At 46.6% G+C, this 27,220-nt stretch overlaps 1 protein-coding gene across 1 annotated transcript in view; it reads right to left on the bottom strand.

Annotated features, from left to right (window-relative positions):
* Positions 1-27,220, bottom strand: part of NOL6 (nucleolar protein 6) — a 530,178-nt gene that overhangs the window by 8,249 nt on the left and 494,709 nt on the right. Inside the window, exons 24-25 of the mRNA XM_085628873.1 lie at positions 15,137-15,337; positions 9,887-9,988 (exon numbers count right to left, since the gene is read on the bottom strand). Coding sequence (XP_085484999.1) covers positions 9,887-9,988; positions 15,137-15,337 — 303 coding nt within the window. The remainder of the gene's footprint in view (positions 1-9,886; positions 9,989-15,136; positions 15,338-27,220) is intronic.

Here is a 27,220-nt window from a genome sequence, read left to right as displayed (position 1 = left end):
GAAACCGCCCTCCTCGCCGCAACAGACGACTTCCGTACCTTACTGGACAAAGGAGATACAGCAGCCCTCATCCTCCTCGACCTCTCAGCGGCGTTCGACACAGCCTCTCACCGCACCCTAATACGCAGACTTCATGACGCAGGAATCCAAGACAAGGCCCTCAACTGGATCCGCTCCTTCCTCTCCGGCAGAACGCAGCGGGTCAGACTCCCCCCTTTCCTCTCGGACCCTACACCTACCGAGTCCCCCAGGGGTCCTCCCTCAGCCCTATGCTCTTCAACGTCTACATGGCTCCGCTCGCCCCCATCGTCAGAACCTACAGACTCAACATTGTGTCAGAAGCAGATGACACCCAACTCATCCTCTCCCTATCCAACGAACCCAACACCGCCAGACACGACTTTCGAGAAGGCATGGAAGCCGTCGCCAAATGGATGAAAAACAGCTGCCTACAACTAAACACCAACAAAACGGAAGTACTCATCATGGGCCCAAACCCAGACGCCTGGAACGACACCTGGTGGCCCCCACCCTCGAAAGCCCGCCCACCCCCACGGACCACGCACGCAACCTGGGAATCATCCTGGACTCCTAGTTCAAAATGGACCGCCAGATCAACTCCGTCACGTCCTCCTGCTTCCACACCCTCCCCCTCCTACGTAAGACCTTCAAATGGATCCCCCTTGAACACAGAAAGACCGTCGCTCACGCCCTGGACATCAGCAGGCTCGACTACCGCAACGCACTCTATGCCGGAATAAACAAAAACCTCACCCACAAGCTACAGAACATCCAAAACGCCGCCGCAAGACTGGTCCTCAACCTGCAAAGACACTGCCACATCTCAAAGCACCTGCAGACACTCCACTGGCACCCCATCGAAGCTAGAGTCACCTTCAAGATGCTAACCCACGTTCACAAGGCCCTCCACGACACAGGACCAGCATACCTGAATAGCCGACTCAAATTCCACGCACCCCAAAGAACCCTACGATCAGCCCAGCTCTCCTACGCCGTGGTGCCCTGCATCAGAAAGACCAGATCGGGAGGCCGCTCCTTCTCCTTCCGTGCGGCCAGAGCCTGGAACGACCTTCCGCTCCACTTCAGACAGATAACATCGCTCCCCATCTTCGCAAGAAACCTCAAAACCTGGCTCTTCGACAGACCCCCTCCTTGATGGCCTGGAACCTGCGAACCCCCCCCCCCCCCCACACTCCCCTGCACCTTGAGACCCTTACGGGTGAGTAGTCACACTTAACAAACACCTGATTTGATTTTGCTTTGGCTGTTTTAAATGGCAACGTTGAGATAGCAGTTTAAAGCTGCCCTTTCAGTCTGCAGTGGCAGACTGGGAGCCATGCTTTACCTTTCTCACACCCAGGGTGGCACAACCAGCGCTGCAGTCCCTGGGATGACTCAAACTTAAAAGCCCTGGGAACCATATTCTAGGGACTTGCAAGTAAGTTAGCTTATGCCAATGGAGTATAGGCCAGTCAAACATACACATTTCAGGTCAGGGTACTGGCACAGAGGTCTGGTTAGCAAGCCTCAGTGCACTCTGAATCAAACAGCAGCATCAGTCCAAGACTTTGGGGAGACTATACAAGAAGAGTAATTTCCTTACACTCAAGACACGGGCCGGGGGGAGGAAAGCATGCCAGAGTCTGGTGAGGTGTCCAGGCCACTGGAATCATCACGTTCCTCATATCAGTTTTCCACTTGCTCATGGCCCTCTTCAAGAGCACCAAACCTTTCCTCCTCATGTGCCCCTTCAGGAAGGAAGGGCTGATCTTGGGGGGAGGGTGGGGTCCAGGAATAGGTAGGACCTGGATGGCACCGACATCGAACCGCATCGGCACCGACATCAAACCGCTCCGGCCCAATGCAGTTTCAGAATCGGGGATAAAAATGGGCTTATCTTTGAGCTGCACCAGAGGCACTGAGGATGGCCTAATAACAGGAGGCACCCGTGATGGTGTTGTTAGTTGGATAGGTGTCACTCCGACTCTAGGGAGCTCAGAGTAACTCATAGCAGGCCTGGATGCCGGCTTCACAGGTGGTGTGCTGGAGCAGGGCCCAGAAGCACAGTGTCTGGATAGGAAAGCCATCAACTTCTTTTTGTGCTTCTTGGACTACTGAGTTGGAGGAAAAATTCCTGGATCTTAAAGATGATTGTCCGCAGGAACCGCTCTGTAAACGGCCTAGCTATCTCCTGCGGGACCAGTGCAGAGCCACACTCTGCTGCACCGCCAGGAGCTTCAGGTCCCGCTTATGAATCTCCTTTGGATTCATACACTTACAATTGGAGTAGGCCCTGGTGTCGTGGCTTGACCCCAGGCACCACAGACAAACCAAGCGTGGGTCAGAGACAGACATCTGTTGGTGACATTCTCCACACGGTTTGAACCCTGCCGGTTTATTGAGACACATATTCCTAGTACACTGGAGTGAAGGTAAAAAATAAAAGGCCAACAAGTCGAAAAAAAGGTGGTAAAAAAAATGACTGAGGTAGTTCTCCGGATCTGCGCTGTTGGCAAAGAAAGAAAGGAACTGATGTCAGCATGCAAGGGTGGTGCTTATATGGACAGTGTCACTTTCAATACGGATGACACCAAGGCGGAGCCAATTGACACCACCTACCGGCACGCAGAGGTAATGCTCAAGATTGTCCAGATCCAGTTGGATACCTGGGGAATATTCTAAGGTGAGGAATCAATGGCTAGAAGTCTCGATCAGAAGGAAACACCAACAGCAGCAAAGAAATCTTGACAACTGTCAAATTCTTCACCACACCAACAGCTGCCACCAGCAACATCAACCCATCACAAGATCGCGACCATATACAGCAACTTTGTGCCACAACTGGACCCCCTGACCCTGTCCAGAAGTCTTCTAGTAATGAACGAAGACAACAATCACCACATGGGACACCTTTGCCATAGAAAAAACCACAACAATCATGAAGACCATTCACTGCTGGGCCCTGGCGGACCCCTCCCCCACCATCCTTTGACAAAGGAGCAATCCCTATCAGTTTCTCGAGGCCACACAAGTAGGATTTAGACCCAACAACAGCATGGATAAAACACTTATGGCAGCAACAGATGATATACTGATGATCCTTGACATGGTGAAAATGAAGCCCTCATCCCTCCAGACCTAAGGCAGTTTTCAACACGGTTTCCCATCCCATTCTAATCTGAAAACTCCATGAAGCAGGCATCCAGGGACACGCCCTCTGATGGATTTGTTCCTTCCTCGCCAGAAAAACCCAAACAGTCAACATGCCACCCTACTCCCACTGAAGCACGAGATCGTATTTAATCCCACAGGGCTCTTCACTCAGCCAGACGCTTTTCTACATCTAGAGGTCTCCGCAGGATGACATCATACGAGCTCACAACAAACATCCTCACTTACGCAGCCAACACACAACTGATACTGTACTTCTCAGAAAAAATACCTGACACCAGGAATACGTTTGTTCATCACATGCATGACAGAAGTATCCAGTTGGATAAAATACACTAGTCTCAAACTGAACTCGGACAAGACCAAAGTAGTGGTTCTCAGGCAAAAAAGCCTCGCCATGGGACCCCACCTGGTGGCCAACAGACCTTGGGCCCAACCACACGCCTTGCTTCGCACAAAAGAAACCTTGGTATCATCATAGAAAAGAAACTAGACATGACTGCCCACGTCAACGCAATGGTCTTGTCTTGTTTCAACATCCAAAGGATGCTGAAGAAAAATCTTCAAGTGGACAGAAGACAGAGAGAGAAGACAGAGAGAGAAAGACAGCCAGAGACAGACAGACAGAGAGAGATAGGAGGGGTGTGCTTCCTCATACCTGGCCTCTAGAGCCTGAAACGACCTCCCACAATACATCTCCTCCTTTTGCAAGAAGCTAAAGACCTGGCTTTTTAAGTAAGCCCTCCTGGGCAGACCGCTCATGCCTGTTACACAGCACTTGGATACCCTCACAGGTGATTAGAGCACTAAAAACACCAATAACATAACAAATGTTGTTTTTAATATCCTTCCCATTAAAAATGGATCAAATTCTGGAAATGAAAGCGAATGAGCTGAGAGAAAGAGTGCACTTAATGTCTTCAGGGGACAAAGGTATGTAAATAAAACACAGTGAAACGAGTTTTCCCCATCATTCGATTAGATGACCATCTGTATTTGAAGAGTCTTTCTTTTAGTTGCTTTTTCCAATCCAAACTACCCATTGTGGCCAACTGTATCCCTTCCCTCAGTTCAACCTCTCCATCATACCATTCCTTACAGGATGACACAAAGCACATTTCTTGTGTAGAAAGTCGTATTTCCCTAATGTACTCTCCTACTTCGTGTGAACAAAACTCCACCATGGTCTATTAAAATTCTCTTTGGCAACCCCTCTCTAAGAAAACTTCCCTCCAAAAATGTTGACACCTCTTGAGCTCATGTCAATCAGCCACTGCACCTCAGGCCACCTAAAAAAGTAAATCTACCAACACAAACACATAGGGGCATGGCCACTTCCCGTTTCAAAAGACCCATGAAATCTAAACTCATTTAGGGCCACATGTAGGCCAGTCCGGTTTTGTGACTCGCATATTGCGATTTTTAGCGACACGCAATTTGCGAAACTCAATGTACAACAGTGTCTCAAACAAGGTTTGCGATTCCCAAATAGGTCGCAAGGGACCTGCCTCATTAATATTCATGAGGCAGGTACCAATTTGCGACCCATTGGGAATGTCCGACACTCGCAAGGATGGTGGCCTACTGGGGTCAGCAGACTACCATGTTTGTGAATACATTTTAAATAAAGTCGTTTTTTTGTTTAAATGCAACCGTTTTTCTTACTGGAAAAATAGGATGCATTTAAAACAAGCATTAAAAATGCAATAGGTCTTGCCTTTCATTAAGTTAAAGGCATTTGCTTTGCTATACAATAAGTTAGCAAAGCAAATTACTTTAACTTAATCAAAGGCAAGACCTATTGCAGTTTCAAGGCTTGTTCTCATTGCGCCCACCCCACCCCTACACTCATGTGTCTCTCTGCCCACTCTCAATCCCCTTTATCCACACTAGAGCCTCACCCTTCTCTTGTGAGGTGGTTAAATTATTCAGCCTTGGGAGTCCAAGCCACCTTGGCTGTACGCTCAGTCCTTTTCAAAGTTCTCCAGGCAGACGTAGTCATTGGCTGCTTGTTTGTGCTGGTAGGGCTTTTGTGTGTATGTAACTTAAGTGAACTGCATCTGACCCCTTGTATACAGTGCTGACCATATTCAGGGTAAGTACAGGGTGTGCCCAAGGGTTTCGGAGCAGGTTCCTCCTGCCTTACCCTCTCAGACAGCCTGTTTCTCTCAGTTTAGTCCGGTTGGTTACTTTCTGGTCCTGTGGGTTTCTGTGGCGAATGTCAACGTCCACAACTTCTCTGAAGGAGCATAGTGGGCCCAACAAACCTGTGGCGTGAGAGGGAGAGGCATGCCCCTGCAGAGCCTCTAAGTGCAGCTTGGGCCCAGCCCGTTGAAGAACCGGGCAGGCGCCAACCCTGTAAAATATTCATGCCCGGCGTCCGTAATGACAGCTTCGTTAGTGATACTACGACCGAGCCGAGGCGCCATTAACCCGCGGTGCGCAGCCAATTATTTTATGGAAAATTGTTGCCGCGACGCACCGCCTGTTTGCTTTAACTTACGATTATACGGTAACATTAATTGATTATCGTTCCCTTTCAGGCTATTGGTGTATTATAAGGCACTTCTAACATCATAAATGTCTTAGAGCATGCCGTTGCAAGTACAACACTTTATTTCCTGTCATACTGGGAGCTGGTAATTGAGCGGACAGTCAGTCCCGTCTCCCCACCCACCCCCGCTGTGTCACTAGGTCAAGGCTTTAAACTAAACAAGTTGTGCATGAGATTCTCTGGCAGGTTTAAAAAGGCGCTGCCAGCGCCCGACACAGCCCACTGACCGGGACAAAAGCAAGTCCAAACAAAGATGGCGTCGGCGTGCAGTCTACTATTAGAAAGCATCGGCCATTCAAGGAGTCTGTCCGTTGTCAGGCAACCAGGATACAAAAGCTGCATTATCAGAAGTGAGAGTGCACGCGCTCATTAAACTAAACAAAGATGGCGGTCTGGGCTGTCCACATGGGCCGTCCTAAAAGTGGACAAGGTGGTAAGCCAAAAGCCCGGTTGCCAATCACGTGCCCTCGTTTAACATAAACGAGGACGGGTGCCAATTGAAAAGAAGGGCGTGGCTTAAAGCCCCCATCTGAAATCGCATTGATTCCAAAAGCCCTCGCATGGCGAGAGCAGCGCATTCGCGCTGCTAACGCCAGGCGAAACCTAAAAAGGACAATTGAAAAGAAGGGCGCAGCTTAAAGCCCCCTTCTGAAACCGTATTGATTCCAAAAGCCCTCGCATGGAGAGAGCAGCGCTGCTAACGCCAGGTGAGACCTAAAAAGGATTTTTTTTTTAAAGAGTAGGCAGTTGTCATGTTCCTGGCACAGCACCCTGCCCAATGATGGCGACTGATGACTGCTCACAAGTATTACTTGACTACCACGAAACGCAATTGACTTAGTGTATTAGTATGCCGGAAGAGGCTGCCTAACAAATGTTTCAGAGCCTTTGTTAAGTGACAAGCTTTGCAGCACGCCATACAGTAGATCCTGAAAGTCTCTTCCAACTAGTCGCATACTAGCTGATGCTTTACACAATCAACACTATGATCAACTACTAATGAAGAATGGTATAATGCTTAGGTATATTGGTGCCACTCAGGAGAATAACACATGTATTTGTACATAAAACCACTTATTTAGAAGACGTTGCTGTAAGGGGAGGAGAACCATCAACCTCCCCAAAAGGGCGGCCAAAGCCAACAAAATATACAAAGAAATCCTCAGCACACATCATAGGTGTATCAACAACTTGTTAAGTGGAGAATGTAAGCACAAATTATACACAAGTTATTTCAATTCTTATTTTCTTTCTTTATTCTTTTGGTCTTGCTTCAGACAGCCAACACGTGTGTCGTCGCTTGCAAAGGGAAATCGTCCAGCGACTTTCTCAAGGGTATGTCCTTTTTGATAAAGGCCTTTCTTTTGTGGTGATATTTCCAACCCACAAAGGGATTCAGTATCTTACGCGACGTCAATAAGGCAGTCCGTGCAACTAAGGGATCCTATTTTGTTCCCAAATCTTGAGCTCATGAGTCTGACGGTCTCGTCCCAAACGTCGCTCTCCGTGTACAATTTGTGCTTACATCGTGCACTTAACGAATTGTTGATACACCTATGAAGCGGGCTGAGGATTTCTTTGTCAACACTATGATCAAGCCTTGTGGCTAACTTGGAACACATGCCTCAAGTTTGTGTTCCATTGCAGCCGTCGTACATGCTAGGCCTCACCTTTGTAGCTGAACCGCCATTTTGTGACGACCAAACTTCACCACAACTAATGCTTGTCTTGCCTCTGATGTCTCCGAGACCAATATCTCTCAGATATGAAATCCTCTTTTACAGTCAAACGGTAACCATGCAGGACACACTCTCCTGTCTAACCTTCCTCTGCATCTCCTGCTGTCGGCAACGCGTAGTGCCAGTGTAAAACAAAGTAAGGAAGACTTCAAAAACAGGGTCAGGGTTTACTGCAATGCACCACAGCCACAGTTCCAAGGCAATGGACTCTTATGAAACCCTCAAGCCACTTACGATGCAAGGTCTTCTTAACCAGCCACTAAATTCACAGGAAAACCTTACCTTTAGCAGTTTCCAACAGTGATCAGGCTTCTACTGGGGAAAGGGTTCAAATGTACACAGAAACACTGATGCAGGGCATGTTGAGTGTGTTAATTGGTCAAATAACTAAAGAACTTTTATCTGGAGGGATATCTTGAGGGATAAAAGAGTATCATTGCTAATTTGTAAAACTAGGAATAATCAGTACAACATGAAAAAATCAGGTTATAGACTTAAGTGTATTGATCGTGCTAGAAAAAAATGAATTAAATAAGAACTTGCAACACCAAATGTGTCTTGCCTTTAAAAGGTGTCACCTAAAGAAAACAAGCATTTGCAATGCAATTGGTCTTGCATTTACCAGAGTTTGAGCTATTGGCATTTTAAATGGCAATGCCTTTTATTTATGTGTTGGATTAATAAAAGGCATTGTCATTTACAATGTCAATAGCTTAAACTCTCGCAAACGTGAGACCTATTGCATTGCAAATGTGTTCGGACGGTGTTATAAAAGTTTTTTAAAAAGCATTAGGAGAGTGTCTCCTGCCTGCAACGGTAGGCAGGACAAAGGTATTTGAGAAAATAGTGCTGGAGGCTGTAATTAAAGCCTACTGAGTAACAACACACGTAACAGGGGGATGACGCCATGGGAGGCTACAAAATGAGACAAGGCGGTACTAAGAAGGGAATACTAAGCCTATTGACCAATGAACAGCCAGAGTCTACAGTGAACAATGACAAAAGCCAAATGAAAAATATGGGCGGAGCTTCAAGTCCCGACCTGAATACAGCATGCCTCACAAAGCAGTGCATGCACTGCCCAGGCACGACCTTAAAAAAGGCCTAAATGGCTTGCATTGCATGGCTTCATATGCATACATGTGTCACGATGCTTTGCTGTGAATAGCCTTTGAAGATGGCAGTACGTTTGGGGGGGGGGGGGGGGGGGGGAAGAAAGGTGTGCGGAAGCTTATTCTCGAAAAAGAAGCAGTCCAAGAAAGGAGCTGTATACATCTGCCAGGCCCTCCACAAAAAATGTGGTAAGCAATGGGCATACTGTGAGGCCAATACGTCAAGTGCTGGGGGACAATGTAAAGGGAGGAGCAGCTCATGGGTGAGAGAGCAAGAAAACACATGCCTTCACATGGAGTGCTTAAAAAGAAAAACTACAGCGCCCTGATGTCAGCCATCAATAGATACAAGTCACCGAATCAAAAGCATGGTGATGAAGCTACGCCCCATGGGAGGGACAAACAAGCAGAGAAAGCAAAGCCACAGACATAAGAAGAAAGAAAATTAGATTTACAAGGTATCTAACCAATAATGAGTAAAGACCTGACCCAAAGCACTCTATTTGTACCGGTATTATACACAATCAGCATTCACCAACAGCAGCTGAAGCCAGTCTGTAGGCAAGACCTAAAAATAAGTAAATCAGGCCTTTGAAGAACTATGTAGAATTACAGCCCAATATGTAACGAAAATGGTAATAAATACGTACTCCCAGTACACCCAACTCCAGCCACTGAATGTCTCTTGAATAGTTTAAACTCAAGTAATATGAAGTAAAGGGGTGTAACCTTCCAAAAGGGAAACCGCGTTTACAACGCTGCTATTACCACGCAGGTAGGTTAACAACGCGGTCGTTACAACGACCGCGTTGTTACCACGCGTGGCTTTACATCGCAAGTCGTTTCTACGACTTGCGCTAGGTGGCGTGCAACACCAGGGAATGTGTTGGATTTTAAATCCAACACATTCCTTGCTGTTGCGCTAACTGGAGTAGGAATAGTAATTTATACTATTCCTAAGTCCAGCGCGCCACCTAGCACAAGTCGCAGAAACGACTTGCGATGTAAAGGCACGCATGGTAACAACGCGGTCGTAACCTACTGCGTGGTAATAGCATGCGTAGTAACCTGCTATATTCCTTCCAAAAGACAGCATCAACCCCTCCCTGCTTCCTTTTACAGACGAGGCGAACTGGCAACAGAAACAAAACACGCAATCCATGTTAAACCACTTTTATACTTCATACCAAGTTCTTTGTTCAGAAATCAGATTCTCACCACCTACACACTGTGTTTCAGAGAACACGAGATGTGCACAACTGTTTAAAGGACTCGGGGTCCAGACTTACTTTAAAAGATTGTGGTTCAAAGGCTGATGGTTTCCACAGAACTCCAATCACTTCCCCGCCATACATATCATAGAAAAAAAGGGCAAGGTCCTTGAAGGCAGCCTAAAAAAGAAGTTTAGAACGGTTACATGTCAGAAGCGATAAAGCAATGTGAAAAACTAACAAACCAAATAAACATAAGTCTAATCATAAAAAGGTCACATTATAGTGGGAGCTTCAAAAGCAGACATTCACGGCAAGACACGGTACACGATAGCCAATGCTGAATAGGCCAGCTGGGACACAGGGGCAGTCCATGGAAGGCAGCATCCTGGGAGATGTTTTTTAAGGCTTGTTGTATTGTACATCCCAGTTGGCCCAGTGGTCTGCTCAGAGGCCTTGTACACACATGTGTATGTGTGTTTTATGCTAAGTGGCTATAGATAGGCTGTCACCAGCCGTGGTGAGTAACAGCATACTTGTATTCCAGGATCTAGGTTGGGGTAGATGGCCTCAGCTCTATCACATCTACTGCAGGACCTCCAGCCAGCTGCCACTCAGGAGGCATGAACCACTGCTGGTGTGTCAGGGATCGAGGACAGTACAGGTAGTGCTGCTTCATATGATGGGCAATATGGAACTGACCTGGCTCTGGTGCTTTTGTCCTAATATGTAAAGTACTATAGCCTGGTCTGTTCCACATGGTCCTAGCATGCCACACTCAATAGCAAGGTCAGTATCCATGTTACCTCTGGCTTTTGTCATGTAAACAATGGGGAGGAACTGGTCTCATCAGAAAAAGCAGTCTATCAGCATTAAACAGGCTGCCAGAAAACTGAGAATGAACACGCCACCAGAGGAAGAGGTTAAAGTCTCAATATTATTCACAGTCTGAGGTTATAGTGAATGGTGTGAGGTTGCACCTGAGTTGGCGGATTAGACTATGGTTCTGACACGTACCTGGGCAGGAGGCCACTGCCTGGTTGGACATGGGTACTGTGCCAACCAAAAACACCAGCGTGTAGGCAGGGTGAGGCGGTGCTTTGGGCTAGGGCACATTTTTTGGAGCTACTGGGACAGTAACGTGGAACTCACTACCCCAAGTGTGGAGAACTTGCACTGCTTAGAAGCGATCCTTCACCAGGCTAGTGTGCCCTGGCAGGTTCACCATCGTCGAGGCTGCTCAACCCACAGTTGGTTTAGACCTCCCTGATTTTCAAATGTGCAGCGGCAAAGCACAGGATGTTCTCTGTCGTTTTTCCCTTATAGCGGTAGCCTGCCATGACAAGGAAGGCCTGGAAAGAAAATGGCAATTTGAAAGTCCATTGAGACAATGCCCCTGAATCCTGATCCAATATACACATTATTGGAAAATCCTGCCCAAGTTTTACTTTGTGAGGAAATACTTGGTTCTGCTCCATTAAATATTTCCCATCTCACTTTGTTGCTTATCTAGGTTTCCCTAAATAAAGCTGGGCAAATTGCTCAGTGCATCACAACGTTGCTTCTTCCAGATTGTTTTACATACTAGCTGCAGCCTCATATAAATTATAGCAGTCCACTGTGCATGTCATCTGCCTGATTCCATGTGTTACCACAGAGGTTTTTGGAGGGGTTGGTTTGGATTTCTCTTCGTCTGCCTCTTGGGTCCCACATAGCAAGATTCATTCTGGAGTATGGATCAGCAAAGGATCCCTTTCTATTAATGATGTAGGTAAGGTGTACCCTGTCCTCTCTGCAATGGGAAATGTACGCACCAGCCATCCTCTCTAAAGCCCTCTGTCAGGTTACAGTTGTTTCATCCGCCTTTCTACCGAACTTTGTTATCTAAGTACTCACCTGGTTATAGGGTGCTTTCGTCAACAGAAAAGACCGGAGGCAATGCAGGAATCACCATTGGACAGAAAAGGGCATCCTTTCAAAGAAACGTATGTCATACCAATGCTCTCAACAGAGAAGGAAAAGGACCATAGATAGATTAGAACTGATGCGTCGCATATCCTCCCATCATAGCACACACAGAGCAAAATATGGGACAACCACAAGTAAGCCTCTAACAAGTAAGCCTCTACCTAACAGTTAAGAATAAGGGCTAACATATGTCCATAGTTGCGCTCCTAGTGAAAGGGGATGTCCACCAAAGGTATCCCAAAATGAGGACACTAGCACTTCGGGGGAAGCTTACATAGGGCACAGGGCAGTCATTTGAAAGAATGTAGAAGAAACCATCACTGACATTATGAAAGTCATCAATGTATATTGTCTCGAAGAGGAAGGGCCGGATGAAGAGCTGTTGGGAAGTGGCTTAGGGAGAGGAGGCCACTTTGGTGCCTTTTGGAGCACGGGCATGGAAGGCGGTGTCTTGAGCATTTACAGCAGACTGTGCTCGGCCTCAAACTTCCATCCATTTGCTCCTGAATTCTACAGTCTTATGCTTAATTTTTAAAGGTGTTTGTGTGGATGGCGATCTACCATTAAGACCCCTGGCTTAAAGAGAGTAAGGCACATTCACTCATGGAAAAGGTCACCATTGACTACCTCTCAAGGTTTTTGGAGAAAATGATGTACTCATGTGAATGTGAGGAGGGTGGAGATCATAAATGCATTCCTTGGGAAGTTTACCTCACCGCTCTTTCGTCAGGCCACAAGACGTGCATGCATTAAAAAGGGCTAATTTTCCTGTCCATAGACAAACTCATTGTCAACATAAAGGGAGGTGAGAAACACGAACAGTCTTGAAAATTGTTGCTTTAGTAAAAAAAAAATCCCCCAGAAGGAATGGTGCTCATCAGCTGACCTGATTTACTTGTGAACTGCGTTTTAGAGGCTAAGGAAGATCAGTCAACATCCCCAGAGATCTTGTTTTCTAAAACACCTAGTTAGAAGCAGGATGATCAAGCCTGAATATATACTACATTTGGGCTAATAGCCACCCAGATTTTGCCGAAGCAGAATGGACCACTCCTTTTGCCGGCTATTTTCACAAAGCATGAGACACTACATACTATCCTAGTTTTAGCATGGTTCCCATATAATTGACGCAAGGCAAATGGCAGGAGTTTCTCTGACTTCATATAAGGATAATTAGAACGTTGGAAGCTCCATTGAACACAATGGAATATCTCCGGGCTTATAATGGCTGGTATAAGCCCGGAGCTCCAACATTCCAATTCTTCTTTGTGGCGGTGAATAAAGGCTTCAGGGAGCCGGAGGGGATTGCAATCCCCTCGCGCTCCCTGAAGCCTTTGTTTAATTTGTTAGAACATTCTACCCTCTAGTGGCAGAATGTTCCAATAGCCTTATAGCCCTTTGTAGCAGGGCTATACCGGCTATTAAAGTCCCGCTGCCTTGTTAAAGTCCCTCGCCTTTGGCTCGGGCCTTTAACACTGCAGCGGGCCTTTAATAGCTGGTATAGCCCGCTACGATGGGCTATAAGGCTACTATATGCACGCCACCCTGATCCCAACCTTCGAGGTTGTGCTATGAATGCAGCTGTAAGTCAGACATACATTAGAATCAGGGTGCAAGTCCTATAAAAAGAAGTGGGGGGACTGACTATATGCAAATGACCTCATGACGTCACGTGCTGAACGTGTCCCGGTGTCTGAAAATTACACAATTACCCCCGACTCGAGCCCTGATTAGAATGATCCAACCTAATTAGAGAGCACTGGAGCGGAGAACAACGGTGTCCATGTTAGCGTCTTGTAGTGCTGGGTGGACAAATAAATCTTGCTCATTCACAGGTGTGAGTTTTCAGCAGTCACAGTAAAAGCGATAGAACACGGCCTATCTTGCCAGGAACCTATCTGAGGTGGCCTACTTTTTCTTCTGGTCTTTTTCCCTAGGCCGTTACCTTTTCAGAGGAAGGCGACCGCTCGCCCATTTGCTAAGGTGCAAATGGAACCCAACTGTGAAGTACACTTTGCCAAATCGGACAGGCACTTTGAACAACCCAAGAGCAGCAAGTGTTTCTCAGTCCAAGACCCACAGAGTGCCAGTGACAAGCCACCAACAGGCGAAGCCCTGTTTGTCTGCTGGAGTGAAACTACACAAGGCATAAGCCTTAGAAAATGATGGCTGCTTTTGCCATCGCCTCTTATCATCTCTGCGGCCTCAGCTGAAACAAGAGGTCCTTCCAGCATTATACTTGGGCCTGCCCTCTTTACAATCAACTGTTGAATGTCTTAAAGAATACTTAAGTTATAATGCACTACATGAGGGACTAGCACAACCAGCACCAATGGGGTGAGAGATACTAGCCACAAACTATCCAAGGAAAATAAAATACCAGCTGCTACCGAGCACTTGCCAGAACTGTAAATGTCAAACATAAGCGAACAGACCACTCCTTTCAGTGATATACTGAAGAACCGCTGTTAACACTACTGGCATTCATTCAGATGGACTTAGTCAGTTGTTCCTCTTCGGAAAGTTTATAAGGCAACGAACACGAGCCCATATAAAAGAGTAACTCAGCTCGTATAAAGTAGTGACTCAGAGGGCACAAGCGTGGAAACGCCTTGCTCCCACAATACATGGAGGACTCGGCTGAGTTAAACTGGTCAATCAGTTAGACCAGAGCCGAGTTGGGAGCTGGAGGCCACCTTTGACTAATCTTTAGTGCAAGGGCGGCATTGCGCTGCACGAGCAAACACAGCATGTGGTTTTGACTGTTCGTATGGAGGCCTCCGGGAATTTGTTTTAAAAAAGTTAGCCCAATTCATTCTATTACTGGCTTTCTGAGAGTAGTAATCCAACAGGAGCACTATTTCTCCACAGCAGCAAATCACCTATGTCCCTATATTGCATCACTGCCCCAGTGCTTCCAAGACTGGATGGGCTGAGGGTCCTTCAGAGGTCCAGGGTTTTACCTGCATCCCTTGTTCCATGTCTTTACCAGAGCAACAGGACCTTAAACTGAACAGTCTCACACTGCCAATATCATGTGGTCACATAAAATACATGGTTTACAGTCCTGTCTACAATGCATCTTTTACAGACAGAAAAGCATTAATTTAAAAAGAAGTGTCTATAGATGCATAACTGTTGATGCCACAACCGCCGGACCCAGTGAATCTGCGAATATATCTGAATTCTGCTACAGCACAGTCCAGGCTGTGTCTTGGATCTCAGAGATTGATCCTTTCCTGCAAACAACTACACTTCTGTAATAATTCAATGTTGTGGCTGCAAGTGTTAAACTCACACTCTTTATTTGCTAAATGTGTTCTTCTGGATCTATCAGAAGGTGAATGGATCTGGCCTTACCCTTAGCTCCCGAAGGAAGCACTGGACCGGGTCATAATCCACAACTGGAAGGAAGAGGGTCTTCACCGCAGCGTCGCTACTCAGCATCCCCCGGGTGAAGGACTTCACGGGTTTGTCCACAGCCTCCCGGTGCCTCGGGATCTGCTTCGGATTCAGGTGGATCAGGACATCGTAGAAATCCAAGGGTGGCCGGAAAATCAGCTGCAGGTCAGAAGGGAGAGATGAGAATAAGAAGACCAAGGGAATGTATGCTCTATCCAGTTGTGTATGTTCACACAGTAGAAAGAGGGACCATGACACAGTCTAGTGGGCTCCCAGTGCATGCATCATGCACACGGTGTAGGGTACGCCACAGTACCCAGCTACATCGGACAGACTGGATTAAGAGCACTGCAGCATGCTGCACTGGAGACCAAGTACACACAGTAATGTCAATGATATACTAGTAGGTGGCAGGTATTACAGCATCACCTGCATGGAACCTTCAGATGAGAAGTTTGAAATATCAGTGCACACGTCAGCAGCCAATGAAATCAACACTTGGTGGCATTTGGGTGACACACTTCATGATGAGTATCCACGAACCAGAGACAGTATACGCATCTGATAAGTATAACTCTTACTGTAATACAGACAAGAAAGAAGCAGCACAGGCGTGAATTAAGAAAAAAACCATCAGACCCAGGCTGAATTAAACATTTACCACAAGCTCAGATGTCAGAGTGCCCTTGGAGATCACAATATCGTGAATACATAATCCTCCATAAACGACACAGCAAAGGCAACCCTCCTCTCACTTCAGTAAACATAATACAAAAGATTTCATTAAATCTGACCTGCCTCGCCCATCCCTAGTTCTTCAACCACATACTCCTCTTCAGTAAATTCTCTTTGACAGGTTATAGACAGCACTGCATAAGCAAACATCTAAAGACCACAATGTTCACAAAATACTTTACAACGGGCGGCAGCTGTTAGTTATCGTAATAAAAAATTAAATAAAGGGCAATTTAATTTGCTTTAATAAAGCGCTCAAATGCCAAGCCAACCTTCATGGCACACTGCTTCCAATCATTTGTAAGGGTGTACAACAATCTTCCTTCTCACCTTGGATGAAGAGTCATTTTTTGACTCACCAGCCATGTGAGTTCAAGTGCCTGGAAATCTGGCCAAGCGTGGGAGGAGCATTCGAAGTGACAGCTACTGTTTAATCCTGACCTAAAGTCACACCTTCGCAAATGAAAATTATATGGACAGCCAAAAGCACTTACATGGGGCTACTCTCTCCACAGGTTGCCTAAACTGCCATGATGTTCATTCTGCCCGCGGCTAGCCCAGTGCCCGGGGATGGAATGGACCAGGACGGGAATGATGTCATGGCGCAGAAGGACCCAAGAACACCAGTCAGTGGATCACACATGCAAGCCACAACGGAGAAGGACAACACTGGGTGATCAGGCTCTGCGACAGTCTGCTTGAGATAAATATATCATTTATATGGAATGAGTGCTTTTTTCCCCTCAGCTGGCGGTCAACCAGGTGCATAATAGTCTTCGGGCAAACTCCTGCACCCAGCCTTCAAGTCTTAACTTTCAGCTCAGAACAGCGAAAGTGCCCCTCACATTTATCCTATGGACTGCACCGCCTGCCCTGCAGGGTTAGTCTCATGTCCAAAGCTAGTGGGATCCGCTCAGGCGAAGCCTAGAAAGAAGAACCCAAGAAACCCTGCTCCGACTACCACATACCTGATGCACTGTACCAACCAGGGCAGAATGTGTGTGAGGGACTCCAGCATATGACTATTTGTGCGACCCTATACCACTTTATGAAAGCGACTAGGTGGGCGTAACCCCCTGTAAAGGATCCTTTCATTGTGTTCCTTAATAGGATTGCAGACTTCATCCACAGAACATGACCCCGTGATAAAGAGGCGCTGGGACATATTACTGCGTCAGCTGTATCTTGGAGGAGACAGAATGCCATGTACGGGGGTCATGTTTTGCATCAGCTGTATCTCGGAGGAGACAGAATGCCATGTACAGGGGTCATGTTCTGCGTCAGCTGCATCTCGGAGACAGGATGCCATGTACAGGGGTCATGTTTTGCATCAGCTGTATCTCGGAGGAGACAGAATGCCATGCACGGGGGTCATGTTTTGCATCAGCTGTATCTCGGAGGAGACAGAATGCCATGCACGGGGGTCATGTTCTTGGAGGAGACAGAATGCCATGCACGGGGGTCATGTTCTGCGTCAGCTGTATCTCGGAGGAGACAGAATGCCATGTACAGGGGTCATGTTCTGCGTCAGCTGTATCTCGGAGGAGACAGAATGCCATGTACAGGGGTCATGTTTTGCATCAGCTGTATCTCGGAGGAGACAGAATGCCATGTACAGGGGTCATGTTTTGCATCAGCTGTATCTCGGAGGAGACAGAATGCCATGCACGGGGGTCATGTTTTGCATCAGCTGTATCTCGGAGGAGACAGAATGCCATGTACAGGGGTCATGTTTTGCATCAGCTGTATCTTGGAAGAGACAGAATGCCATGCACGGGGGTCATGTTCTGCATCAGCTGTATCTTGGAGGAGACAGAATGCCATGCACGGGGATCATGTTTTGCATCAGCGGTATCTTGGAGGAGACAGAATGCCATGCACGGGGGTCATGTTCTGCATCAGCGGCATCTTGAAGGAGACAGAATGCCATGCACAGGGGTCATGTTCTGCATCAGCGGTATCTTGGAGGAGACAGAATGCCATGCACGGGAGTCATGTTCTGCATCAGCTGTATCTTGGAGGAGACAGAATGCCATGCACGGGGGTCATGTTCTGCGTCAGCTGTATCTCGGAGGAGACAAAATGCCATGCACGGGGGTCATGTTCTGCGTCAGCTGTATCTCGGAGGAGACAGAATGCCATGCACGGGGGTCATATTCTGCATCAGCTGTATCTCGGAGGAGACAGAATGCCATGCACGGGGGTCATGTTCTGCATCAGCTGTATCTCGGAGGAGACAGAATGCCATGCACGGGGGTCATGTTCTGCATCAGCTGTCTCTTGGAGGAGACAGAATGCCATGCACGGAGGTCATGTTCTGCATCAGCTGTATCTCGGAGGAGACAGAATGCCATGCACGGAGGTCATGTTCTGCATCAGCTGTATCTCGGAGGAGACAGAATGCCATGCACAGGGGTCATGTTTTGCATCAGCGGTATCTTGGAGGAGACAGAATGCCATGTACGGGGGTCATGTTCTGCATCAGCTGTCTCTTGGAGGAGACAGAATGCCATGCACGGGAGTCATGTTCTGCATCAGCTGTATCTTGGAGGAGACAGAATGCCATGCACGGGGGTCATGTTCTGCGTCAGCTGTATCTCGGAGGAGACAAAATGCCATGCACGGGGGTCATGTTCTGCGTCAGCTGTATCTCGGAGGAGACAGAATGCCATGCACGGGGGTCATATTCTGCATCAGCTGTATCTCGGAGGAGACAGAATGCCATGCACGGGGGTCATGTTCTGCATCAGCTGTATCTCGGAGGAGACAGAATGCCATGCACGGGGGTCATGTTCTGCATCAGCTGTCTCTTGGAGGAGACAGAATGCCATGCACGGAGGTCATGTTCTGCATCAGCTGTCTCTTGGAGGAGACAGAATGCCATGTACAGGGGTCATGTTCTGCGTCAGCTGTATCTCGGAGGAGACAGAATGCCATGTACAGGGGTCATGTTTTGCATCAGCGGTATCTTGGAGGAGACAGAATGCCATGTACGGGGGTCATGTTCTGCGTCAGCTGTATCTCGGAGGAGACAGAATACCATGCACGGGGGTCATGTTCTGCGTCAGCTGTATCTCGGAGGAGACAGAATGCCATGCACGGGGGTCATGTTCTGCATCAGCGGTATCTTGGAGGAGACAGAATGCCATGCACGGGGGTCATGTTTTACATCAGCGGTATCTTGGAGGAGACAGAATGCCATGCTTGGGGGTCACGTTCTGCATCAGCTGTATCTTGGAGGAGACAGAATGCCATGCACGGGGGTCATGTTCTGCATCAGCGGTATCTTGGAGGAGACAGAATGCCATGCACGGGGGTCATGTTCTGCATCAGCTGTATCTTGGAGGAGACAGAATGCCATGCACGGGGGTCATGTTTTGCATCAGCGGTATCTTGGAGGAGACAGAATGCCATGCTTGGGGGTCATGTTCTGCATCAGCGGTATCTTGGAGGAGACAGAATGCCATGCTTGGGGGTCATGTTCTGCATCAGCGGTATCTTGGAGGAGACAGAATGCCATGCACAGGGGTCATGTTCTGCATCAGCGGTATCTTGGAGGAGACAGAATGCCATGCACGGGGGTCATGTTCTTGGAGGAGACAGAATGCCATGCACGGGGGTCATGTTCTTGGAGGAGACAGAATGCCATGCACGGGGTCATGTTCTGCGTCAGCTGTATCTTGGAGGAGACAGAACGCCATGCACACGGTCCCTGGACTGACAGTACCAGGCTGAGGCACTTAGTTCTCATTACTGGGTATAGCGACTACGCAGATCACAGCAGATACTCCTGCTTGGAATTGTCACCCATTCCTGTTGAGCACCACAGGTTGCACCACTGTGTAATTTACTTTATTTTTTAACCGTTTCTGATATGTAGTATGTTTTAATATTTATTTTTTAATCAAAATAGAATCCTCTGATGGACTTGCAAATATCTTAAGAAGGAGCAAACACCTGAATAACTCGCATGGGCAGTGCTTGCTTCTTCTCACTGTGAAGCTGTGGTCACAGAGTGTTTAAAGGAGGCTCCATGCAAAGGATTCTGTTTCAGATAATACCATTTACTGGATGTGGAACGAGAACAATCACACTGCGCAGACAAGCCTTTTGGAGAGCACACGGTGTACAAGATCATAAACTTGGACGAAAGGTTTGCTCCAGCAGGTAGCTTTGTACTAAAGAATTAGAGCTGCTGTCATTCAAGCTTGATTCCCGCCTGGACATGAAGAATAAATAGGTGTGCTTAGCTTCCTGCACGCTTCGGCTGTTCTCCAACACAGCGGCCTTAACTAGGAGAGTACTTGGGTGCAGCCAAGAGCCAAGGCCTTCGCTTCTGAAGATGTGGTTTGCACAATTTCACAAGTGACGTAGGCAAAATGAAATACTGAGCGCGCTCCTTGTTTAACCTTGGAAACACCTCCTCCCTGGCTGTGCCCTGTGCACTCACCACACCCTTTGGGGAAGGGCGTAGACCTTTGCAGCAATCAGGCGGGAAAGGAGGGAACCCCGACATCATTAAGAAACCAATGCACCAAAATCTCAAATTAGAGGGCTGTTGAGCCTCACGCGCCTTCATAACAATTCCATTCTATTCATGTTGATGCAAACATATGTGATATTTGTAGGGAAAGAAGAGATCTTCGGGTTGTACAAATTCCATAAGGGGTCCTATTTACAAACTACTAAAATATAGGTACACCTTGAGATCAAAGATATATTTTATATTATTTAAAGCACTATTTTGATATGCCCTTTCTTTTTTTACTTCGACATTTCCTGTGGATAGATACAAAAGAGTCAGAAGTATTCAGCGCTGAACCTACAGCAGTGCAAGAGTCAGGGCAATGTTAGGAACTATGATCAACCTGACAGTACTGGCCTGTTCAACTGTGCCTACTACTCAGACTGGATGTATGTCCCAAGCCTGTACCATCCATGAACAACATCCAGCCTACAAGGACCTCTGAGCAGACACATGCTCAGGTGTCCAGCAGGCATGTACCCGTGGACATACACACACTGCTCAGTGCGGTACATTGCTAGCTCTAATCTGCTTGTTGGCCACAAGGCTACAGCCGAAAATGAGCAGCATTCAGTCGCATGAAAGAAACTTCACTCCTGCAGGATTTTTAACCTTTAGAGAAGTGGGGGATATTGGTGGTTACAGCGGAAATTAAGTTGATATTTCAACAGTGTGGTTCTGAGTAGAGCAACTGAGGCCCCTCTCTACCCATTACAGTCCAACACGGATATCCCACCGACCTCAAAATTTGCAGCTGGACTATGTGCTTATGTAAGCTCGCCCACCCACTTGCCCATCATGCCTGCTTTTTAAGACTTCTTGATTTTTGTGCTTCAGGGCTTGGAGAATCAAGACGCTCTCTAAGGCAATCAAGTATTGAATCAACCCATCTTAGTCCAATACCACACTCCACAGGTAAGTGTAATGCCTTCAACCTCTTCATAAGTGAAACTAAGTAGATCAAATAACATGTCGTTAGAACTAAGTCTGCTTCACCGCTATCACCGCCCACCCAATCTAAGCACCAGCAGCAATGGGTAATTCATTCGGATTCTCTCTCATCTGCCACCATCAACTCTTTTAAAGTTACTGCCTATGAATATTAGGACCCCCTAACTAACCTTCAACAATGCCTTCCTTACTCAAGGCCTCACCTTCCGAGCTCTGAACATAGGGTGGCTCCTCCCACTCCTGAAAATACCTACACTAAACACAGACAGGTAACCTCATTAACTACTGGCCCATCACCAAGATACAGTTTATCGTCAGGATATAACAAGCATTAGCAAAACCGATCAGTCCCTCCTTTGGGACTTTTAGGATTTGCCAATGCTCCTAGGCATGGCTTAAAAAAAAAAGGTCTACAATGTGACCCACCATCCTTTTGTAGAAGCACGCAGGAAGCATGAGAGCGAGGGACCTCCAAAATTATGTGAGCCTTTTTTGAGGCTGTGCAGCAGCATGTAGGATACCCCTAAGGGGTGCCTGGGTAGGATCTGGGAGGCCATTAAACAGTTGCCAACATTCACACGCAAGCACAGGGGTTTGTGTGGCTAATGGTTCCGAACTATGGGATATAGAAGGGATGCTGTGGTCAAGCACTTGCCTGATTTCACAGGATGCTGTCTGGTCAAATCAGCCAGGCTCGGTTTTCTGGGCATTTTACCAATAAGAAAGGCAGCCCAATCTGAACTTAAGTTCCATGCCATCGGCTTAGACTTGGCTAAGTGTTGCACTGCCATGACATGGACAGGCAGTGCAACGCCGTTCTCAACTCTTTGGCTTCTAGACATGAAAACACTAGATTGATAAAGAGAAAAGGACTACAGAGAATGATTTGATGAACCAACTAGACCAATCCAGTATGGAATGCAGAACACTGTGAAGATACTGATCGATGAGCCGCATCTTAGCAAAGCCCAGGTGTAATTGTGGTCTGAACGGGTAAACACATGACTGATGACTATCTTTTGTTAGGTGTAAGTTGTTGTAATGAGTCGATGTGAAAATCATGCATTACAGAGCTTTAAACAACTGCCTGCATAGCACCAGCAGTCTTGGGGATATGGTTTGGATGCTTGGCCCTACGCCACAACCTGGTCAAGTATTTTCCTTGTATCAATGGTCGAATAGATGTTAATATTGGAGGCTCATGTTATAGCATACAACCAATGACTGCTGAGCAAGTTATTTACCTTTGGCGACGCCATTTTTGTGGACACTCTGTCTAACCGCAAATTACTCACCTTTTGAATTTCCTCAGATGCCAAACTAGATCTGGAACATTTCATAGCAATAACTCCTGAGCACCAGCACATTGTGCCATCAGCCTTTTCCACAACCTTGATTTCATTACAAGACCGGAGGCTACCATTATGCTTTACACTTTTAATGCGTCACCAAGCAGCCGCATACATCACAAAGAAAGTGTTCCAAATAGAACGTTAACAATAATAAAAGGCATGAGCCCATAACATTCAGCCTCTTTTAAATGCGGCTCCAGGCAGATAAGTTCTCCTTTACATTCCTTATCTTACTACACGTCTATACTGTATCCTTTTGATATTTAGTAAATTGTTCGTAATTTATTCCATGTATTATAACTGTTTTACTTAGCCTATTGTATTATAACTGTTTTACATAGCCTATTGTTGTACCTTACTACATTTACCGCTATACTCTTGTACTGGTTTAACTCTTCCCATATATTCCACCACTGCGCCCTTTGGACGCTCTCCCTCACATCCATTCCGTTTCTTTTTGGGACTCGCCCCCCATCCCTCTCCCTTCGTTACCGTCTCCCCACCTCCAATTTACGGAAGTGGGATTATGACCATCCGTCGTTCAGCCCTTTAATTATACCCTTGGTGCTCCCTACCCGACTTTGATTCCCGATATTCCGCCACAAGTTCGGCGTGTTTTTGACAAGTTTTTCCCCGATTTTGTCGACGCACCCAGTTCAGAGGAGTGAACCTTGGCAGCGCGACGCTAACGTCGTCGCGTTGCCAGGGAACATTCTTCGAATCCTCCGCCTGCCCTTCAGTCAGCCTTTCTCGCGTCATGGCACCATGGTAACCAATGAGGAAATAACCTCCGGTGATCGCGCTCGAGCGCATTACGATCACCGGAGGAAGACGGTTAATCGGCTGGACAGTTTTCTGATCTCTTGCCTTGCCTAAAAGCTTTTTCTGGGCAGAGGAGGAATATCTTAACTTATCCTATTCCAATATACAGTTATTTATTAACCCTTACCTTTATCTTTAAATTAAAAAAAAAAAAAAAAAGGAGTGTGAAAAATTAGATTTATATATATAATTAATAAAATAAAAAAAATAAAAAAAAAAGAAAGAAGAATAATTTACTCACCTTTAGCCCCTACTCCATCTATCATGTCTGATTTCGACTCAGACGAAGCAGAGGCTAGCGCTCCTACCCCCAACTTTAACAATGAGACCTTTAAAGACATCATCCACGAGGAAATGAGATCCTGTATGTTGGAAACCTTGTCTAAGGTTATCACTTCTAAAAGATCCTTCCTATCTGATGAGGACATCAACCCCCCAGACCAACATACTAACGAAGATCTCACCCATACAAGGGGAAAAAGGAGCAAAAAAAATGTAAAAACATTGAGTTTTTCCCGAAGAGCACTGGAGGTCCTAGTACCTCTACTTTTACAGGGGGTCATCATACCTCCTTTTCCCTGGGTGTCCCTAGCGGCACAACATATAAAGGTGACCCCAGCGGCACAATACATAAAGGTGTCCTCAGCGGCACAAAATATCAAGGTATCCCCTGTGGCACAAAATATCCAAGTGCTCAAGACGATAACCTCGTCAAGAATAATAATGATGATGATGATCTTTATTTCGATGATGCCTCTGATTCACCCGACGAATATGTCCTAGACCAAGACGATCTTGAGTTCAACTCTCTAGATGATGACCTCACTCACTCCTCTAAAGATACCATCTTAGACCCCTTAGGTCAAGAGATGTTCTCTCCTCTTAACATCAAACTTCCGAGGAGCTCAGAATGGATCCCTCACGATCACCTGAGTAAATTCATAAATAAATGGCTAAGAAACCCCCTTGACAGGGACACCCGAAACCTATTAAGAGCCGAATGTTCCCGACCCTCCATTGGAGATAAAGCCTGCCAAACCCCAAATCTTGATCCAGAGCTCATCAAGTACCTCTTCAAACTCAGAAGAGACCCGAGAAAAGATATGGAGAGATCCCTTAAAGGCTGCCAAGATAGGGTCCTTGACATCCTGGGCCCACTTGCAAGAATCATTGATATCTCGGAAGAAAGCCATATTAATGGCACTCCCCTTAACACAGAGCTGATTAGAGGTCTTAGTCAGAGAGCCCTCGTTCTCTTAGGCAATGCAAACGCCAGCCTAAATTCCGAGAGGAGAAGAGTAGTCCTCACCAAAATTAGCCCAAAGCTCAGCGACCTAGCAGACAAAGAGCCCTCCGTCAACCCTAAAGGCTTGCTCTTCGACGAAGACCTGATTAAGACTCTAGGGAAATATGTCTCTACGTTCACAGCCCTAGATAAAGCCCATCAGAATATGAAGAGAGTTTTTAACTCTAACAACCTTTTCGGAAGGGCCGGTAGACGGGGCCAGTCTTCCGTCCGTTTCAACAGAAGGCCCTATCCTAGAGGAAGAGGATATGGCGGAAGGGAATTCTTTCCCTCAAACACTCCCCAATTCTTTCCGCAAAGAGGAAGAGGATTTCGCTCAAGAAGCTTCAGATCCCGCGGACCATCTACTGACAACAACAACCAAAGTGAGTACAATTTCTTCATCTCCTCCTCACCCCCTGTTCCCCGACTCAAACTATTTTTCAACAACTGGAAATAAATAACACAAGACCCATGGGTTTTAAATACCGTGAGGGGATTCATGATAGACTTTACCCAAACTCCTTACCAATCTTCTTTCCCAAAAGAAATGCCTCTTACCCTAGATCAGGAAAAGATTATAGAGGAGGAGATCTCCTTCATGCTTCAGAAGGGCGCAATAGTAGAAGTACCCTTAGAGATGCTAAAATTCATAAGCACCCTGTTCCTCGTCAAAAAGAAAGACAAAGGGTGGAGACCCATCATAAATCAAAGAGCCCTCAACAAATTCCTCGTTTACAGACACTTCAAAATGGAAGGAATTCACCTCCTGAGGGACTTACTTCTAAAGGAAGACTGGCTTGTAAAATTAGACCTAAAGGACACCTACTTTACGATTCCCATGGCCAAAGTTCACCAACCCTTCCTTCAATTCCTTTGGAAAAACCATCCTTTCCAATTCAAAGCCCTTCCCTTCGGTCTCTCTTCAGCCCCCTGGTGCTTCACCAAGGTAATGAGATCAATCGCTTCATCCTTAAGAGAAAAAGGTATTTGCACGATACTTTACCTAGACGATATCCTCATCCTTTCTCAGGACCACTGTCAAATCCTTCAAGACCTGAAAACTGTGATGGATCTTTTAGAAAACCTGGGGTTTATCATAAACAGAGAGAAATCTATCCTTTCACCTTCCAAAAAATTAGAATTCCTTGGTTTCTCCGTGGATACCACAAAATGTCTACTACTCCTTCCTCCAAAGAAGATATCAAAAATAAAAAAAGAAATAAGACATATCCTAAAACTTCAAAAATTTCCCCCAAGGGAACTAGCCAGATTACTAGGTCTCCTTTCCTCATCGATACAAGCCATCTTTCCAGGCCCTCTAAATTATCATGCACTTCAGAGAGTGAAAGCAAGGGCACTTCAATCGGGCCTCTGGTACGGAGACCTTATCTCGCTAGACCAAGAAGCCAAGGTAGAACTGATCTGGTGGTTAGACAACCTAGAAGCATGGAATGGGAAGGCAATTTTTGGTTCAACTCCAGAATTCATCTTAGAATCAGATGCCAGCCTTCATGGCTGGGGAGCATGCTTCCAAGGACAGAACACTGGTGGAATTTGGTCTCTAGAAGAGTCCTCACATCACATACATTTTCTGGAATTGACAGCAGGTCTTTACGCCTTGATGAGCTTCAAAAAATTCATTCAGGGCAGATCTATCATCCTAAAAATGGACAATATCTCCGCCGTCGCCTACATAAATCGGCTAGGTGGAACCAAATCTGCCGACCTCTCCAATCTTGCCAAGAAACTCTGGATGTTCTGCTTGGAACACAAAATCTCTCTAAGAGCCGAATACCTCCCAGGCAAATCCAATGTATCCGCAGACTGGAACTCAAGATTCCTCTCAGACTTCAGCGACTGGAAACTCAATGTTTCCGTCTTCAATTCCCTCAACAACTTCTGGGGTCCTCTGGAATTAGATCTCTTCGCCAGCAGACTAACCTTTCAAATCGTGAATTATTACAGTTGGATGCCAGACCCGGGTGCTCTGGCAGTGAATGCCTTCCTACAACCTTGGCAAGGCAGAAACAACTACGCCTTTCCCCCCTTTTCAATGATTCAAAGAGTCCTTCAGAAAGTCAGACTCCATCGATGCTCAATCGTGTTAATCACTCCCTTCTGGCCCTCTCAAGCCTGGTTCCCAACTGCCCTAGAGATGAGCTACGACCTCCCATTCCTAATTCCCTTCCTTGTGGACCTTCTTACAGACATAGACGGTCATCTTCACCCCATGGTTCAATCAGGGAAACTGAACCTTCTTGCCTGGAGAGTGTCAGGAGATCCAATGATCTCTCAGGACTTTCGTCAACAGCTTCAACTCTCCTCAGTGAATCTTGGGCCCCCGTCACACACTACCGATACAACAACAT

This window comes from Triturus cristatus, chromosome 2_1, assembly GCF_964204655.1.
Source record: "Triturus cristatus chromosome 2_1, aTriCri1.1, whole genome shotgun sequence".
In the NCBI taxonomy this organism is placed as follows: Eukaryota; Metazoa; Chordata; class Amphibia; order Caudata; family Salamandridae; genus Triturus; species Triturus cristatus.
This window is presented reverse-complemented; position numbering and strand designations above follow the sequence as displayed.